This window comes from Prinia subflava, chromosome 11 (genome assembly GCF_021018805.1).
Source record: "Prinia subflava isolate CZ2003 ecotype Zambia chromosome 11, Cam_Psub_1.2, whole genome shotgun sequence".
Taxonomy (NCBI): domain Eukaryota; kingdom Metazoa; phylum Chordata; class Aves; order Passeriformes; family Cisticolidae; genus Prinia; species Prinia subflava.
Genome location: NC_086257.1, coordinates 16,541,806 through 16,561,816, shown reverse-complemented (window position 1 = coordinate 16,561,816; position 20,011 = coordinate 16,541,806). Strand labels below are relative to the sequence as shown.

The following is a 20,011-nucleotide window of genomic DNA, read 5'->3' as shown; positions in this document are numbered from 1 at the left end:
GAGAGTAATAAACTGTCCTCATGGCACCCCCAGTCAATCCCATTTGAGCTGTCTGCCTGGAGAATGCACTCAATAGATGGAGGAAGGATCCAAAAGGACCTGAACTGGTGTCTCTGTGCAGGGTTCTGATGGGGAAAGGCTCTGTTTAGTGTTCGTGTTGAAGGAACATATGAGCAGACATCCATGCTGCCCCTTCATTTAGGATGGGGAAGATGCCGGCCCCATGGTCCTTAATCTTCATCCTGCCTACATCCTGCAGATCAGAGTGCACATTGCCTGGTGTCAGTCACCTCTAAACACCACGAGGCCACACCTGCTCAGGGTGCAGCATCACCAAACACAACCTGGCCCCTCAGCCATTCCCACAGCCAGCACTGCTGGGCTTCCACGAAGCCATGGCAAGCCCAGACCACTCCAGCTCCAGCCCTCAGGTGGGTCGAGGGACCTGCCCTGAGAAAGTCCCGGGCTTTTGCTGTGGACCAAGGGCAGCAAGCACAGACCTGCCTGCACGAGGACAGTCACATCCGCCCCAGTGCCAGGATGCCACTAGCAAAGGCAGTGTCTCGTTTGCATGAACCATGCAGAGCCAGCAGCCTCTGCCCACGGTCTGCTGGCACTGGTGCCAGCTCATCGGCTGCCCCACCCTGGCAGCTCTGGCCACCCCAAGGAGGAGAGTGAGGACTCAGCTCTGCCCTGGCATGGCTGGGAGGCAGCGGGTTGCCCCATGCTGGCCAAGAGGAAGCCAGCAGCCATCCTCTGTTTCAACAGAGCCACCAGTCACACAGCAGCTGCTCCCACGGGACCCACAGACAGAGGGGACAGACTGTTTCTGCTGGAGCTGGCCCCATGGGTAGCATGGCCACATGGGATCCCCCTGTCAGAGGGAGAACGTGTGCTCCCCTGCTTCCTCCTGCTCTCCTGACTGCTGATACAGCAAGGTATTTGGCACCTGCTCTGTGAAGGCAGGGCAGTGGCACATCCCCAGCTCTTCAGGGCTGACCCATGCCATCCATTCAGGCTGCCCTTGCTGCATGGAGGAGAGCAGGGATGGGGGGGGACCCAGGGCCTCCAGCCCCACTGTCCCCCTCCCAGTGCCAGCCCGGTGGGAGCAGCAGCTCCTCTCCACGTCACTGATTCACACTGTGTCTCTGCTCTTCTTCACCCCAGTGGGGATGAAGCCAAGCTGGGAGCTTGGCCAGGCTGCCCCCTGCACCATGTGGTGCCACCATCAGCAGTGACTTCAGCCTGCCCTGGGCCTTCCACAGCCAGGGAGGCAGCGGGGAGGATCCGGTATTTGGTGGTGCCGCTGCGGGCGCTGGGGCTGTGGCTGGTGTGGTGTTAGGTTTTGGCGAGAAGGACACGGCTCCATGGCTGGATGCTCTGTCACCCTCACCTCCTGCCTCCAGCTGGGGCCCTGCTGCACAAGGGGCCACGATGTCCAGAGGGCCAGCAGAGCATTTCTCAGCCCTGCTCTCCTGGTAGCAGCCAGGGACTGGGGAATCTGGTCTTCTCCACGGGACGGGGCCTGTGTTTATGCCCTCTTCTGCTCTACATCATCACTGATCCAGACAAATGAGAGTTACAGGAAATCCATGTCTCCCTCCCAGTGCCCCATGAGCACATAAAAGATTCTGAGTGGCTGGGATCAGCTGCATGCTCATCCTTCACACCCTTTGGAAGAGGTCAGGTGCCAACATCACAGCAAGCTGGTGCCTCATGCAGGATCTCAAACACAATCCCTCCCAGGGAAGGGCTGGACTGCTTCAGTCTCACCTTTGGCTCCATCTTCCATCCACACCATCCTCATGGCTGCTGAACAGAAAGGAGCCATTGCCTCACTGCTGCTTCCATGACCCTCTATGGCATCTCCTGGGCTTTCTAGAAGAGAAAGGTCCCTGAGCAGATTTTTCCCCTGCACTCTCATTTCCTGGGGTCTTGTAGCAGCAAGCCCAGCCCGGTGCCCTGGCTTGCTTTCCCACAGCACAGGATTATCTCACCATCTTCCCCCGGGCAGTAACTGGTAGCTGCTTCCCGACTTGGAAGCTGGAACGTGTTGCAGCACCTCAGCCGAGGTGAGAGCACCACATGGCTCCTGGGCCTGGAGCTCCCCGCTTACAAAGGCTTTGGCTGCTCTGCCTGTGGTTTCAGTGAGCAGTGAGGGCCCGCCCGGCACTCGTTTACATCAGTGTTAATCAGGAGTGAATGGCCAAGGGGATGGAGCCACCCTGAGATGACTCAACAAGGGGAACCCTGGATGGGAGCAGAGCAGTTCCTCTGACACCTCCATCCGCTTCCCGCACACAGAAATGCCACCCCTGCAAACCCAAAGGTTGCCTCTCACAATATTTCAGGTTTCAAGCCATGGCAGAGGGATGGAGGGCAGCAGGGTGCTCTGCCTCTGCCCCCCTGCTGTTGTCTGCAGGAGAGACCCACATGGCAGAAGGATGTGCTCAAAGGCAAAGCAGGGCTGCGAGTTTGCTCTGGAGCCTCTGAGCACCCTTGGAAATGTCTTGATTGCAGCAGTAGAACCCAGCATTAAGCCTGAGTCTCTCTTTTGATGTGTCTCAGGCACTGGGAGTCATCTGGGCACTTGGCCGGAGGACATAAGCCATGCTCAGGGAGGATAAAGGGGAGTGCGACAGATTTATTACCATAAATAAGCCAAAAACCATCTCTCCACAGCAGATACCATCTGCTGTGTCACAACACATGTGGTCTTGCCCCACCCGTCCTTCAGCTTCTCCAGCCTTCTCCTGAGCCCTCCATACCTCTGGTTGGGAAACATGCCAGCCAAGATCAGGACTGATGGGTTCCCATCTCCTTCATTGCCTGGAGGAATATCTGCAACTCACCCCAGGCAGGGGGCAAGGTCTGGCTTGGCTTTGTTTGTCCAGTCAAGGAAGAGAGAGCTAGACCCCAGCAAAGAGGGACAGGCAGACAAGAAGTGGGTGAAGGAGGCAGTGGAGGAAGGAGGTGAGAAGCCAGGGTAGGAGCAGGGTTAGTGCCTCACAACTGATTTAATTGAGGTCACCTGGATTTTTCTTTTGGATACCTTTAAGTCTCTTCCTCAGTAGTTCTGCATGTTGCAATGGTCAAATCTCTTTTATGACATATCCCTCAGTTTTCAGTGTGGAAGGCCTTCCAGTGGCAGGACTGAGCCTCCCAAAGGTGCTTAAAATGGCTATGGATGACACCAAAGCTCCACAGGTCACATCAGGAAATTTGGGAAAGGAGCTGCCCTGCACTTACTGAGCTTGTGGGCAGCAGGGCTGGGGAACAGAGGGGGTCGGGGCACACGGGGCAGGGGAGGTACAGTGAGTTCAAACCTCTTCTGATGCACCCAGGAAGGTGGAAAAGATACTTTCCAGAAACGCAGGAACCAAGGAACCACACTGCTGTGCAGTCCCAGGGCTGGGGACTCACTCCATGAGCCCTCATCCCCACCCCTGCATCTCCCACTCCGCATACCAGGATGAGACTGGAACAGCCCCCATGGGGACCACTTTGGAGATGGGTGATGAGTGGGGACAGCACACGAGGGCAAGGGGGGCAATGCTCCAGTGGGGACCATGGGCCGAAGGGTCTGGGGGCACGTCCCAGCAGCTCAGGGAAGGCAGGCAGGGGCTGCTGCCTGCCCCGCTGAGTCTGGCGGGCGGGGCACTGAATGAGAGCAGAACTTATCAGTATTACCTCATGTGAAAGCTCGGTGCCTTTGTATCTCAAGCAAACACCGGCCATTATGCCTCAGCAGGCCGGGCATTGTTATTCTGTCTGGTTGCTAAAGGTTAGGGCTGTGGAGCCCTGCACGTCCACAGCGGCTGCTGAGGGGTGGCAGCGGGGCCACCGTGAGCCCCTGCAGCCGGCAGCGCTCCCCGGCCACAGGAGCCACCTCAGCTGCTCCCGGGCAGGGCCAAAACCCAGCCAGACCTTTGTCATCTCCACAAGGCTGCCCCACCATTCGTGGTGCTGAAATCTTCCTCTCCCAATGCCAGCCCCCTTGTCCCAGCCAGGGTCATTCAGTGCTCCTCAACTGGCACCTGCAAAAGCTCCCTCCCAAAAAGGAAAAAAAAAAAAAAAAAGGCAAAAGGCCCAGACTTGACTTCAGTGGGATCACAGTGGGATCACTTCCTTTTGGGAAGTCAAAGGCTTGACCACCAGCACTGCCAAGACCAGCACATACCTGTCTCTGCATCCCAACACTCCCCTGGGTTTCCCACATCCAGGGGTTCCAGGAGACACTGGGGAAGCCCAGAAGTTTTGCCCTGAGGAACAGACACCAAAAGGGACTTCCCACCACCTGGGTTCCCAGGAAGCCAGTTCAGAGGAGCTGCAGGGTGTTTGTGTCTGGCAGGGGGGCTGCAAGGGAGCTGCTGCTGAGGCCTTTTTTGAGGATGAGAGGGGCTTGCAGAGCCAAACCAGGTGGAAGAGGCTCCTGCCGAGCCAGGACGTGTGCTGCTGCCAGAGCCATGGGGCTAGTGAGGACCTGCTCAGGCCTGGCTGTGCACGTAGCACAGGAGGGCACAGACATCCACCCCTCGAGGCAGTGGGGGCACCCAGCTCCACCACTGGGATGGAGATTCCCTGGATACAGGCTGGGGGTCCATCCCCACAGGCCTGTTGGATCTTTTCTCAGGATCTGCATATGGCATGGCTCCCTGCAGGGATGAATGTGATATCAGTAACTCATTCTGGGGCCTTTCTGGTCCATCACACGTTCAGGCAGTTCCTATTCCCAAAGGGATGCTCAGTGCCAAAACCAACAAGCCTGGGATGATGTTGGGACCACAAAGCTGTGGGTGAAACAGTGCCAGGCCCCCATTTCTGGGGGAAAGGCATCTGGAAAAAAGAGGACAAAGGCAACTGTGGCATTTAGCTTGGAAAATCCCCACAACCTGCCCCTACATCAGCTGCAGAGCTGAGGCTGCCAGGAGCTGGAGGCAGTGCAATTCTTATCCTCTGAGGACTGATGCAGAGGGAGGCTCATGGTGTGGAGTCACCCGTGCGTTAGAATTGCTTAATTTTATTGACATTCAACAAAACTCTGAGACACTGTGTTCCTGCTCCCACCAAAGCAGTGAGGCATCCCAGCTCTGGAGCACAGACATCCCATTATAGCCCTGGGAAAAACACCCAGAATATCAGGAGGAGACTGTAGCATCCTCGGAAGCCCAAGAGAAATGGCAAATCCCAAAAGGCAAAGCCCTGGGGGAAAAACACAAAAACACACTGTGCCTGTCAGGATACCAGCACTTCACCAGCAAAGACCTGAGAGTTTCTGCCTGGAGCTTGTCCTCTTCCCCTCATCTTTGCCACTCTGGGAGGCTTTGGGAGGGACAGGGAAGCCCTCTTGGTCTCTGACCCTTGCAGCACGTGTAGCTCCATTCTTGCCTGCCCCATTAGGGCAGCTCTGTGGGGTGTCTCCCCATCACCGTCCCAGTTTGGGAACAGGGGATACTGGCCATGCCTGTATGCTCAGCCAGAGCTCTCTTCCAAAGGAGACCCTAAGGAGAAAGGGGAAAGTGCAAAATCATGTAGTGTTTCCTGTAATGCCTCATTCAGCAGCAGCATCCAAAACAAACATGGGAATGTTCAAACAGGCCAAAATCTCCATCAGTGTTTCAGACAGCACCCCAGGAGCATCACGCCCCAGTGTGTGGAGCCACCCCATCCTCATGACAACCTGGTGGCTGCTGGGGCTGGGGGCTAGTAGGTGCCAGGTCTGAGCTGCTGGACAGTGCTCCTGCCTCAGGGGCTACAGAGTTACTCCCCAGGAAAGCTCTCTTCAAATCATCGTCAGGAGGCACATCACCACAGAGGTGATAGTCCCCTGCATGCACCAGAGGCTGCTCACCCATCCCAATAATCAAAATCGAAATCTCTCTTCAAACTGCTTCTTACTGAGCTGGCTATTGTCAGACCCCTAGAGAGGTACTTTAAACCTGTAAAAAAAAAAAAAAAACAACACGAAAACCAGCTGTAAAAACTCCTGTTGTGGCACATCAAACCCTTGGTGACATATTCATGGTGAACACAGCAAACATCATGTTCCTGGGGACTGGTAGTTGGTGGCTGTGCTGGAGGGCAAGTAGGTCCCTTATCCCAATAGCTGCTCCATCTATGTACCTCCTCCATCCCACCACCTGGGATGGTTCTTAACCAGCAGCTCCTTGGGTTGGCCGCTGGTTATGGGAAAACGTCAGCCACTGGCATCACCATCACATGCACTCAGCCTTCTGATGTCTCTTTTTGAAAAGGGATGATTGGCTTTCACATGGCATCAGCTGAAAAATCCTCATCCTAGGGTTATCCATCTCTTGGTCAGGAAATGCTCTCCTGGCCCAAGGCACCAGAAGAGACATAAATCTGGCTAGTGATTTCCCAAATCAATAAGAAACGTTCCCTAAGGATTAAGTGAGTTGAAGAAAAAGGAGATGGATCACTGGCTGTTCACTGCTACAGTAGCAGCTTACTTCAGACTTGAGTCCACATTTCTATCCTGTGAACTTTTTTGACATCATCCTCCAGAAGGTGCCTGGAACCTGGCTCCTAATTTCAGCCAGGAGAGCCAGGGCCCCACTGCTGCCCAGCAGGATGCAGCCTCACCCTTCCTGGTGGTGGGGCCACAACACTCCATGCTGCTGTCACACAGATCCCCATGACCCATCTCCTCCCACTCTCCAAATCATGGTGGCAGTGGTCATACTTCGATGAATCCCTCTCCATCCTCAGACAAGGGACGTGTGTGCCCTCTCTCACACACAACAGCCTCTGCTCCCTTCCCCACTTCCTACACACCAGAAGTCCCCATGCTCAGGGCTCACCCCACTTCCCCAAGGTTCAGCAGCATCTCCCCATTTTTATCCCCACAGCAGCCCATTCCCCATAATCCAGGTTCAACAATGGTATTTCTCAGGGACAGGCCAGCCCTGGTGCCCTTCTCTCCTCCTGGCTCTCTTTGTGCCCCTGGGTGCAATGGGGTGAGGTGTCACCCCCTCCAGCCCGCCCCACAGGTCTCCATACCTCCTTGTGCAGCTTGCAGGACCCTCTTTTCTCCCCAATGCCCAGGGAAGACCCCTGTGAGCCCAGCCCTATCTCTCCACTTCTCATTTTCCACACATGCCCTGAGTCTGCCAGTTCTTTTCCTGGGTGATCATCCCACAGGGCTGTGCGCTAATGAAGGCCCATCCCTTTAAGGGTTAAAAGCTTTCAGGCCCCCACCCCACCAGGCAAAAGGGTTTCATGCTCTTAACCCTTTGTGCACACCTCTGCTCCCCCCTTTGAGCTTTGGCCACCCCAGCGGATCCGATCTGGTTTGAGTTAAGGCTTTGTGTGCGCCCGGCTCTGACTTCGGCAGAGTAATTTGAATAACAAGACTAATTGGATTTATAAAGCACGGCCCCCCCTCTCCCCCCCTCAAACCCGAGGCTCTGCACAGTGTGACAAAGAAAACACACTAATGAAAACCACGCTAGTGAGAGCCTAGGGCAGGGAAGAGCCTCCTGCGGGCAGGCGCTGGCTGAGACCTGACCGCGTTGTGGCATTTGTGGTGATGCTCTAATCCTCCGGGGCGAGGGCTGCTGGGGCAGCTCCACTACCGACCCCACGAACTGCGAGCGGGACTGGTGGCAAGCGGGGCGGCCCCTCCTGCCCACACTGGGACATTTCTCCGCAGCCATCTGCCTCTCGCCTTCCCCATCCCGGGTCCACCGGGAGAAGCCACGGGGCAGGATCAGCTCCCAGCATCAGGGCAGGAGCCAGCACAACCAGGACGGTGATGGCAGGATTCTGTGGGGGCTGCTGGGCTGCTGGTGGCCTCGGACACCCCGATATCCCCAGCGTGTGGAGACCCAGGGCTCAGCTGCTGCTCCCCTTTCCCCTGCAGAAGCCTTCCTGATGGGGGTAGTGGTGCAGAGCCCGCCATTCCTTGCACCCTGGGCAGGCTAGCTGTCACATTCCAGCTACACTTCGTGTGGGACAAGGACTGAACCCCGAGAGAAGGGGCCTCTCTCTGCTCCTTGCCTGCACCCACGGCTCTCTGGCACCCGGGGTCGGCTCTAATCCCGACTCCATCACTTTGCTCTGCCTGCAGGCAGACAAGTGCCCAAGCACAGCTTCACACTCAAAAAAGTCCAAGTTGTCTCCACCTGGCAGGCACAATGGAAAAAACACCGAGACCTTCTCCTTCCAGCTCCCATTCACACGAAGCAGAAAAGCCAATCTCGTTGGAAGTGTCCCGTGCCCAGTAGCCCGGGCTGTGGAGGAGGAAACATCTCCCTGTTCCTGAGCAGGGATACTACAGACCCCCAAAGAGCCATGGTCCCCCAGCAGGGGCAGCTCCCCAGAGATTTGTGGAGCAGCAGAACCCAGAAAAACCAGGATACAGAGCAGGAGGAAAGGACCAGACTGGAACAGACCCCAGGGACAGGGGGAAGAGCAGAGAATGTTTCCCTGGTCTCAGGGAAAGGATTTGGGGTGCAAATCCAGCTTAATGCAACCCAACCCTGGATGCTTCTGCAAAGAAAGAGGTGTCTTTCCTCTGGCCTCATGCCAGTAAGAGCATTCCCCCAGACAGAGGGCCAGGGATGATGCTCAGCTCCATCAGCAAAAAGCCAGCAGAGCTCCAGAGCTGCCCAGTGCCAGCCCCAGCAGCAGCAGAGGCACAAATCCTGCCCTGCCAGCCAGGCAAAGGGAAAGGATTCCTCCTCAGAGGCCCTGTGATCCACTGGGGTTAATCCCAGGATCACATCTTTCTCCTGTGCCCTCTGGCTCCAGGAGCAGGTCAGAGGGAGGCCAGGCTGCCCAGCCCTGCAGTGGGTCAGCCAGTGAGGTCCTGTCCCCAGAAGGGACCCTGTGACACCGACTGTGCCCTGCAGAGAACATCCCCAGGGCGCTTGAAAAGTGTCCCCATCTCCAGGGCCAGGAACACCATACAGACCCTCACAAAAGCAGAGAGAGCAGGTCAGCCCCCCTGAGCCGAGACCCACTTAGGTGCCCTCAAGAAGCACCACTGCCCCCTCCATCCCTTTATGTCCCCAGTGTCCCTGTCACGGAGGGCAGTGGCCCTGCTCCTGCCAAGCAGGGACCTTGGATGCAGAGTTTCTGATTTTATCCTGAATGTGGGGGGAAAAATGAAAACAAAATTTAAAAAAAAAATAAAATGTTTTTTGACTCTTTCCTGTCTTTTGGGATGAATCCCGCTCCGGGACCACCCCCCCGCCTGGCCCGTGTTGTTCAGCGGGAGGTCAGCAGGGCAGCGCGGGAGTGCCGGGGCCGTGGGGCAGCCGGCAAGGGCAGGGCAGGACTTTGCAGCGGGGTCCGGGGGCGTTTGGGGGAGGCGGGGGCATCAAGCCAAGTGCCCCCCGATCTCGCTTTCGGGTCTGCAGCTCCCGGAGCTGGTTGTCTTGTGTCATTTATTACTGCCAGGGGAGAGGGGATACCACCACCCCCCACTTTGAATTCCTGCTATTGTGGAGTGCAGACCGGGTTGGACCTGGGTATTTAGATGACATCACCGAGCAGGTTGGGTTATAAAATGAATGAAGCAGAAAGCAGCCCAAGTTCACTAGCTCGGCACTTCGCAGGCGGCAGGAGGGACCTCGGGGCTCCGCTCCGAACTTTGACTCCCGTCGGTCCCGTCCTCTCCCCGGGGCTGCCCTCGGCTCCCCGCTGCCCCCGAGCCCCCTCCAGCTCGGCCCCGCAGGATGCAGATCTCACCCTTGCTGGCTGGTGGACTTTTACTCGCGCTGCTCTCCGTCAGGCTGGAGGCGAAGCCGGCGTCTCAGCTCCCACAGAAGGTACGGCTGGAGCTTTCCCCGGCTCTTCCTTCTCTCCCGGTCCCGCTCAGGGTCTGACGGCGCAGGGGGGGACGGGGGTGACTGTGGGGTGCCAGATCCAGTGCAACGAGGGGTTCTTCTCTCCGCGTGGGCTGTTTGACTGCAAGGGGGACTCCCTGCTTCTGCAGGCTGTCCCGAACGCCCGGGGACATCAGCCCCAAAGCAGAGCTGGAGTGGGACGCGGTGTGCCCCGCAGCCCGCGGGATCGGGGCAGGGGAGGTGGCGGTCCGGTCCCCGGAGTCACCCTGGGGACCCCTCCGTGCCGGGCACGGGGAGGGGGAGCAGAGCCGGAGCGGGGCAGGCAGCAGGTGCACGGGGGGACGGGGGGCTAGACCGGAGCCCCCCGTCCGGGCAGTCCTGACCGGACAGGCCGGGCAGGGGCGCTGAGGTGTGCGCCCCCTCCCCGCGTGTCCCGTGGGGAAGGGGCGCCCCAAATGAGCGTGTCCCAGGGACCTGGTTGTGCCGAGATGCTGAGGAGGAGGGATGTGCCCGAGGCCACCGACACTGGGTGGCACTGCCCCAATGTCTGGGCACAGAGATGGGGACATGGTCTGAGGAGTGCCCCAGAACAGCAGCGGGACAGGAGTGGTGGTGTCCCTGCAAGGCACTGGGGTGCGGGCTGAAGAAAAAGTGTTGATATGGAGGGATGTTGGGAAAATGAATGAGGATGAACATTTCCAGAGCTTGGTGGGCAGCAGCTCTGAGCAGGGGGAGAGATGGAAGGCCTGGGAGATGGGGGGACAGTAAGGAAGGAGGTGTGTCCCTCTAATTGTGGGTCAGAACTGGAGGACTGGGGGGACACAGAGAGTATTAACTAGGGGAGGGAGCAGCAGGGAAGAGGAATCCTGATCTCTCCACCGCTGCTGGGGACACTCTGCAAGGGAGGGATGCAGGGAGAGCTGTGGGGCAGGACCCCTCCCCATAATGTGAAAATCGGTGAGGGATGCAGTGACCGAAGGGGTCTGAAAGGAAAGGACCTACCAGCTTTCGGGCCCCTTCAGATTATGGGTAGGTGGGGGGACGGGATGGGACGACAGGATAGTGACAGCAGCTCAGCTGAGGGATGCAGCACCACCAGCCCTTTGGAGGGGCGGTGTGGACATGCAGTGCCCGGGGCAGGAAGGCACCGCTATGGTGTGGGTCAGGGGGATGCTCTGACCCCAGGAAAGGGAGCACAGATTTAGGGAGGGGAGAAGATGCCCTGGGCACAGCCGCGGGGTGATGGATTGCACTGCCGGGCACAGATCCAATCGCGAGTTTGCATCGGAGAGGGGATACACCGACTCCTCTGCGCGTCCCTTACAGGGGGTCCCCAAAACTAAAAGGGATCGCTGGGGACCACAGCGCTCTGACCCTCTCCTCCCCACAGGCCTCCCGCGGGTCGGCAGCGGCGGCGGCAGCGGCAGCGGGTCCGCCCGAGGCGGCGGAGCGGGACAAGGAGCGGGAGAAGGAGCGGAGCGGCGGCGCCGGCGGCTCGGGCCCGCGGGAGGCGCGGGAGGCGCGGGCCGAGGCGCGGCCGCGGACGGGCTGGGCGCGGCTGCTGCAGGACCCGCCGGGCCGCCGCCACAAGGGCCTGCACAAGAAGGGCCTGGGCAAGGGCTGCTTCGGGCTCAAGCTGGATCGCATCGGCGCCATGAGCGGCCTCGGATGCTGAGGGACCCCTGGCGGTGAGTGCGCGGCCGGGCCGGGATGGGGCCGGGATGGGGCCGGGGAGCCGCGCTGCGGTGCCGCGGGGCGTGCGGAAGATGCGCTGCCCTGCGAACGCGAGATGCCAGCGGACCGGACTGCAGGTGTTCATACCGCTGAGCATCGCAACCCTCGGCTTTGCTGACGGGCAAAGAGGAGGACCCCAAAGTTGGCTTTATTACACTCCTGTCTGGAATCCACCGGCGCTCCTGCTCCTTTGCCCTGCAGCAGGGTCAGAGACCCCAGCTGCTCCCGCAGCAGGTCAAACTAGATTCCCCCTAAGCTGACCTAGACCCGTAAGCTCCGGGGAGGATGCAGGAAGAGCTCCAGTGCAGCCACATGCTCCAGCTGCCCCCGGTGCTTGACACACTTAGGTGACCTACGGATAGGTGCTAGGAGGGCAGGGTACCTGTGTGCCTGCAGTTGGAGAGTTAGTGAGGCTCCTGTCTCAGCCATGCACCAGAGCTTTGAATTTAAGGAAAAAACAATACATAAGTTCCCCAGGTGTCTTCTAGGTGTGGTGACAGCCATGAGTAGCACTTTCCTAACTGCAGCTTTGTATCTGAGCAAGTGATGGGAAGCTGAGAAAAGTTCTTCCCACGGTGCTTCACAGCCACTGCATAGCAACCAATGGGCGAAGGAATGTGTCCTCTCCACAGTGATGGGTTTGGGAGAAACACGGCCGTGCCTCCCCTGCCAGGTCTCCCTGCAGGTGCTGGGGACAGTGAGGCACTGTTCTGGCCTGGCCCTGCCAGCAGGACACACACAGATGAACTCACACTTCGGGAGAACTTACCACTGCAGCCTGGGCCATTCGTTCTTCCTCCCATGGCACAGCACTGCCCCAGAGACAGGGACATGGGACATGTCCGGCCCTGCAGTAACATAACTGGGCAGCATCCTGCTGCTCTGCAGAGCGATGGGAACAGCACAACCCAAAGGTGCCTACAGGATGCCAGTGCTGGTCTACAGCCTGTCCTGGAGGGATGAGTGCTGTTTTTCTCCTCCCTCATTCAGAGACTCCTCAGTATCACCAAGTATTGCCAGCTCAGGGCTCCAAGAGGAACACACATACCCCATGCAGGCAGGTCACATCCACTCTCTCTCACTAAACCCATCAGAACAAGAAAAAACCTCCAACAGATACAAGGGCAGGAGGAGCAGCAGCTTCCCTCAGCCTCTGCCCTGAACACCAGACAGAAAGCAAAGGGTGCACTTCTCACTTGCTTTAGCACAAGCAAAAAGCTCAGGGACATCTTCTGCTGAGTCCAGCATCCCCCAGCCCCAGGCTACGGTTACTTTGGCAGGGGTTGTGGCTGGGGATGGGTAAGGGGTGCTGCATGGCAAGTACTAATGGGCACTTTGTTCTTGTTCCTCACAGGGCTTTGAATCCGTAGTCCACTTTTTCCTACCACGCACGGCCACGCACGGCCTTCCCCCCGGCAACACCTAGAGAAGCACAGACCCCCTTGGAATGGACAAAACATGTGGCTGTCTTTTTCTTTTTGGTACGAGGAGTCATGGCACCAACTGTTTTGGTTTTGTTATTTTTTTAACAAGTGCTCTTTATCTTATATATATTATATATACAAACACTCACTGAGACAAGGGACAGTGCTTTTCCAAGAGACTGATGAAGCCAGCTGTATAACATTGCTGTTTGTAAATTCATGTCATGCATAAATGTATTTATGTTGTAAAGCTATTTATATATTGTTTATAAAGAGATATTTATAAAAAAATTATTTATGTAACTAAATGAAAAGTCAAGCATTGTAACATTTTTTGTCCTAAGTAGTTGAAAAACTTAAAAAAAAAATCATTCCGTGTGGCATTTTGTAACCTGTCTTTATTTATCAAATTCACAAACAATTTAAATGTTGGGTTGATTGGTTTTAACAGAGCTAAAGAAGAAATTGTTCAGATGTTTTAGAAAAGTCAGGAGTGAGAGAAAGGCCAGCTGATATTTTAAGCTTTGATCCCATACGCAAAAGTAAACTTGTGCCAAATCCTGTGATGCTGTGATGGACTGAAGCCGCAAGACTCTGCAGACCCCAGCTGAGCTCTCTGCGAGAGCACACAGCCTCGGGCAGCACATCCATGCCCAGATTCCAAATGGCACCCGTGGAAATGAGCCCAGCACGGCCAGCAGCCCAGCCCTGGATGGACAGCAGTGTGACAAGGGCAGCATCTGTCCCACACGTGCTTTAACCGCTTCCAGTCCCAGCTGCAGCCCGTGACTCCGGCTCCATCACTGGTGCCGGATGGAGACGCCGTCCCCGCTGGCAGCAACAGAGAGCCCGCGCTGGATCTGCGCTGGTGGGAGCAGAGCTTTGTGCCAGAGGCACTGCTAGTCCAGGATCCAGAGGCTCACTAAGTGTCTTGTTGATATTCCCATTTTCCAGCCCTTTGCCACTAAGCTGTAAAGTCCCTTCCTCCAGCAGAGATTTATTTAATGGAGACAGGGACAATACGTAGACAGACCAAAATATACCGAGAGCTGCTGTAAGGATTCATGGACACAGCTGTTGCTGCAGCTTCTTGCTATGTAAAGTGCATGAAATAAATTGTTAAAATGACTTGGAGCTCTAAAGAAAACAGCAAGCGAGGGGGCGGGGAGTGCAGTAAACATGCAAACTCCTGCTTGAAGGCTCTTTGGTCTCATTCTTCAAAGAGGCCTTAGAAAAAAAGAGAGTGGCAGGCACCCGGCCCAGCCGTGACAGGAGTCACAAATTATGCCCTGGCCATTGTAGTGGGCTGGGAAACAACGAGCATTATGTTCTGCTGGGCTCCGGTGCCTAGGACAGGGCAAAAAGAAAGTCACCAAGACCCAGAGGCAAAGCGATCCTTTTCCTTAGCAACCACCAGGAAACCATAGAAACCTCCAGCCAGACTCACCCCAGCTCTGACAGAACACTGGGTGCACAGAACAAGAGGATTCATCCAGACACCCAACAGCTCATGAGGTTAGGAGTGCACAGGGGACGTTTCTGACCTTGCATGAGCACAGCCTCCATCACAGACAGGCACCCACCTCACAGTGCCCACAGGGTCCAGCTGGACGGGGAGCAGCAGCTGATGGACCATGTAAGGTGTTGCCTATGAGGAACAAAATCAAGACCCTGGCAGGGAGAAAGGCAGGATGGGAAAGTGGCAGCTCCCATAGGGAACAACAACCCACTGTCAGGGCTCTGTAAAGGCAAATACACCTGTAAAGGTCGCCCTTGCAGCTCCACACATCTCTATGGGGAAGGAGGGGCTGTATCAGGAGCTCCTAAAGAGATGCCCATTAGAGGGGATTGTCTGCTGTCACCCAGGAAACCTGAAGGACAATAAGGAATTGCTAACTGTGCAGACCATGCACAGCCAGGTCTGAACAGAGGTGTAAGAAGGTGGTGCTGCAGGTCCCATTCAGGGTCCTTGAGCATGAAGCCAGAGTAAGTGATCATGACAGAGTGACAAGGTAGGGACAATTCCCCTTCAAGTTTTGGCTTTTTGCTGCAAGCCAGAGCTGAAATAAAACCACTTGCCTGGTGACAGAGGGATTGTCCTCAACACAGCAGCAGTGACTCAGTCTCAGGAATTCAATCCACACAATTTGACCACGTAAGTAAGGCAGAACCTGAGATAAGGTTGGGAGATAGATGATCACAGCCTGGGGTCAGGTACAGTCTGGATTCCCATTTCTCCTCAGCAGCATTGTCCAAGAGAAAAAGCACAGCCCACAGCATGGGTCCCTTCCATCACTGGGCTTCCTGGGAAAGTGCAAGGGCAAAGCTGTATGGCAAAAGGCCATTAGCTTGGCAGAGAAGAGCAATCAGAGCTAGAGCTCCTGGTGCAGAGGGAGCGGATAACAACTTGGTTCCTTGCTTTGCTGCATCTGGTCTGATCAGGGATAAGCCACCCTGTCCCTCAGGATGTGGACTCCCACCAGCAGGACAGGAATATCGTGCCCATGTGTGGTGGAGCTGATGTGCAAGAGAGAAGGCAGCACTCAGGGGTGAAAGAACACTTGGGAAAGCTCAGATCCATTCAAGCCCAACCCCTCTGTGGCACAGCCAGAGCAGTGGGTTTAATAAGCAGAGAGTGGCACTGCCAGAGGTCAGTTCTCAGAGCACCGATGAGCACTTTCCTGCTTCACTGGACAAGCAAGAATGGGAATCAGAAGTGGCTCATTAGAACACAGCAATCACCAGAAATGGCCACAACTGGGTCTCCCTGACAGGGGCTTAGTAGAAAACAAGGGCAGCAAGAAAGAGGGGCCACAGGAATCTAATTAAGAGGCAAGGAGGCATCTTGTGCAGCAAAAACAAATTCATCTCACATCACTGCCTCCCCTGTGGGCCAGCTAGGTCAGATCCTCACAACATCCCATGGCCAGGCCTGAAAAATTCCCCTGCTACATCCCAGCCCAGACAGCATAAGTGATCAACAGTTTTTCTGGATGCAAGGTGCAGTCTCAGGAGGTGGCATCTGATATCTCAACCAGTCTCAGGCAATGACCTTTAGCAGAGGTGTGTACAGACACCTGAAAGTGAGGGGAGCAGGAGTCCCAGGCTCTCCTGCCCATACTCAGGTCAAATTTGCACTCATGGGACCTACACATTTCCTGCACCACCAGCTGAATGAGCAGTAGATAATTTAGCTTCCAAATGGGAACACTTGTGACATGAGGTAGGAACAGCCTTGATTTCTCCTCTCCAGGAGCAATTCCTAACAGGAGTTGAGCCATAGGCTCCCAGCCTGAAAAAGCACACAGCTCTCTAGTGAAAAAGGACAAAGAGCTTCCTCCAGTGCTGTTGTGCCTGGCAAAGCCCAAACAGGCTGGAGCAGACCTTGGAGCACTCACAACAGGGACATTGTTGCCTTTTAATGTCTGGGAAAGCAGTTCTGTTCCCCCAGCCCATATTGCATGTTTCTCCCTGGTACCATTCATGCAACTTTTCCCAGGTACTTATTGCTGAAGGGTTACAAAGCCCAGCTCAGGTGACAGCAAATCCCAAAGCAATGAAGAAAAAGAGAAGCCCAGAATCTCAGAGCAGAAGAGCAAAGGAATTTTCCATCTGGAAAGGGACTGGAGGCATGGAGCAGGGACTGCCAGGGGCAGCAACACACATGCCCCTGCTGCTTGCTCCAGGACTTCTCCAAGTATGGGCTGCTTCCCTCAGAATGCAGAAAAGCAAAGGGAAGGGATCACAGGGCAACTTCCAGAGGGAGCCTGCACCTGACACAAGCGTGAGTTAAAAACAAGGAGGGAATTGAATTCAGGCCCCTTCCTGTCAGTCAGCAACTAACCTTGTCAGGAGGGATGGCAGCACTAACCGAATCAGGCAATTCATTAGGTTGGGGCATGCAGCAAAAGCCCACACTCTCTGGAGCAGAACTACAGTGGAAATCCAGGGTAATGAGTTGCAAACTGCCTTTGTAAATGACACTTCTGCAGCAACTCTGGCAGGTTGGGAAAAGAGCTAATAGGAAAATCATTAGGTAGCATCCCTTTGATATTGTTCAAAACTGCACAGGCTATTTTTCCTGCCCCTCCATAATTAACCTGGTATATTACCCATAATACTCCAAGCTGACAGTCCCACAATGGACCACCTTATCTGCATCAGGAGAAAAGAAGGGTATGCTACTTAAAAGGAAGATGACTTCTAGAAAAGCTTAAAAGCTGTAAGACTTCCCCCCTACCGCACAGGCGTCTTCTTCAACTCCATCAGCAACCAACCTGTCCCCAGCCAGACCAAAACCCTGTGACAGGAGCAAGGCTGTCCTGGGAAATGCAGCTGCAGAGGAACTGATCTGCCCAAGGTTGCTCTCTGCAGCTGCAGCAGAGCTGGAAGAAGACACAGCTCTGTGCTTTGCCCCTTATTTCCAACACTGTCCTTGTCCTTGTTTCCTTTATGCTAAGCCAGGCTACAGCCTGTGCCTCCTGAGATGCAGAACAGCTCTGAGGAGCAATGCCTACCCACCTGGCTTGTCTGCCATCTCAGAGTCGTGATGTAAAGGGTACAGCACCACAGCTGGCAGGTGATCCTGAAGGAGCTGGTGCTCTCTAACAGCTGAGAAGGTGACAATGAAACACCGAGACGTTACTTACTGCATCAGCACAGAGCAGCCTCAGGACTGTGCTAATCATGAGACAGGGAGTGAAGCAGGAGGGCTGGTGAGATAAACAGCCTCTTTGGGAAGAGTCTGGAGGGCGAGAGAGCACTACTTCCAAACCTCATACCCATGAACATACAGCCTCTGGTCAGACAAACTCCAAATACTCACAAAGAGGCTGATCGCTGATGGAGCGAGGCTTTGCTTTCCAGCATCAGCTCTTCTGGAAACACAGAGGTATTGTGTGATTTCAAAACACCCTAATGATACAGGTATTCCAAAGGCTCCTTGGAAATCTGGAGATGTGTGAGTGTGTCCCATCTTCTACTAGAATTAGAGCAAGCAAGGACTGCTGGCACAAATTCTTTTGTGCTCTGTGGGGAAATACATATTACAGGACTGTTAAATGACCTTATGGCATCCCATTACTGCTGGAATTTCCAGTGTGCACGTTCACTTGAGCAGGGACATCTTTTCTTATCAACAAGAAAAGAACGTGGTCACAGCTACCACACTTGGGCAGTTTGCAGTGAGGCATGTCATGAGATGTACACACTGCACAAAGAAGCATCTGTGCCTGTGGACTCACAGACAGGGAGCAAAGTGCTGCTCTGCCCATTCCTTTGCCTGGCTGACCAGTGGAGAGGGGAGCAGCACCACGGGGACACTGAGGGGCAGGGTCAGCCCAGGCTAGGGGCTAAACACACACTCTCTTTACAGAGTACAATCACTTACCTCTGGGAGCTCTGTGGGAGGGCCAAACTTGAGAAACTATCAGCAAAATGTCAACAGTCCCTGAGAGACACGGACTTTCATCATGGAGCAGAATGAAACAATGACATATTCCTAAAAACTCTGCTGAGGAATTCAGTCAGACTGTCAGGCTAAAATTCCGTATTAAGAATATAAGTTGAAGTATTGAGGAACTGAGATCTCTCTAAACTTTAATTTACCTTTCTTGATGCCCCTGGGTTACTCTCTCTCAGATTACACAAAAATAGGCTATGCAGACTCGGGTTTTGGTTCCCCTGCGTTAGGTCAGGTGTTATAGAGGACTTAGTGGGGTAGAAAAAAAACAACAGGAAACTCTGTGACCAGGTGCCTGAGATGGGGCTATCTGAGTCTATTGTATTTGTGGGGCAGGCTCTTAGATTTCTCCATTTCCCCATTATTTAGAATAATAAAGAGCAAGGTTGTTTTTCTGCATTGCAGTTTGCAACAGGCTCAGAGCAAAAATAACAATTCCCACCATCAACAGCCCCACAAATGCACGAGTTTGGACTGTTTTACTTGCAGGGGTGGGCTTGTGTGGTTTCTAGCTTAGCTGAACTCATATAAACCTGTACAGAACTGAAAGTTTAGGAAAAGTCTGGTTTACCCGTGTGATTTATGCTCTCACACAGCTATCAAAGATAAGGGCACTGTTTCTTCTGTCTTCTCTGCAATGAGTAAGCACAAGTCTGCTTCGCACACGTGGACCAGTGCATTTTGCCCTCACAGGGTAAGAACACTAAAATGAAAAAAAACTTCTGGGGCCTGCATCCTTTTACATTCTTTCAGGAACTGAAAGATGTCCAGCAAATTTCACCTTGCAGGGCTGATGGGAAAACTGCCATTTCTTTCCACCACTGTCTTCTGTAAGGAACAAAAGCTTCACTTTCCCCAACTTCACTCTGGAGAGCAGCTCTGCAGGTCCTGCTCCTGTACACAATCCACAGAAAGAGACCTGCAAGCCTGACAGCAGCTCCACAAGCAGCTCCACAAGCATCTATCAGGTTTCCTAGGTCTGACTGCAGGGCAGGTCTCAAATCTGAAGACAGAAGGATCTGTCAGCATCACTGATTTTTGCTCCTGCTCTCAAGACAAGAGTAAGTTAGCATTCAACTTAGATAAGAAGGTGAAGAGGGAAGTAAAAGAAGAGATTTCAATCCAAAACTTTTTTCCTGGTAAAGACTGACATCAGCACCACTTTATCATGTTCCAGAATTGCCTGATGTTAGCTGGTATCAACCAAGTCTCGGCAGGAATGCCAGGGACATTTGTTAGCATGAGGCACAGCTTTAGGGCTAGGGCAGCCTACCAGCACTGCAATCAGCCAAGATCCTCTCTTCCATTTTCCAGCTCAGTGCTCAATTCCATATTACACAAGCACTAGTACAAGTGGAGCTGCAGAACACAAAGCTCGACAATAAAGCCCTGAAGAGCACTTTCTCTCCCTCGGGGTGGAAAAGGCAAACAGAACTTCAATAGCACAAAGTCTGTCCTGCTGCAATCTTGGAGCGAGCTGCAGCTGGAGCATCCCATCGCTGCCATAAACCAAAGCAGGGCAGGATGCTCGCCCTGCACCAGGGAGCAGCGTCCAGCAGTGCTCAGACAAGCTGTGTTAG

General features: G+C 54.7%; 1 protein-coding gene across 1 annotated transcript; it reads left to right on the top strand.

Moving 5' to 3' along the window:
• The first annotated feature begins 9,539 nt into the window (after nucleotides 1–9,539).
• On the top strand, nucleotides 9,540–13,353 carry NPPC (natriuretic peptide C). The gene is made up of 3 exons (XM_063407991.1): nucleotides 9,540–9,794; nucleotides 11,203–11,500; nucleotides 12,901–13,353. Exons 1-2 carry the CDS (start codon nucleotides 9,702–9,704, stop codon nucleotides 11,485–11,487), a joined length of 378 nt encoding a protein of 125 aa, XP_063264061.1. The 5' UTR covers nucleotides 9,540–9,701; the 3' UTR covers nucleotides 11,488–11,500; nucleotides 12,901–13,353.
• Nucleotides 13,354–20,011: the final 6,658 nt, after the last annotated feature.

Excerpts from the sequence above, each read along its gene's own strand:
- NPPC (XM_063407991.1), top strand. The coding sequence starts at position 9,702 with ATGCAGATCTCACCCTTGCTGGCTGGTGGACTTTTACTCGCGCTGCTC. Across the intron at positions 9,795-11,202 it reads CGTCTCAGCTCCCACAGAAG|GCCTCCCGCGGGTCGGCAGC; the intron begins GTACGGCTGGAG and ends TCCTCCCCACAG.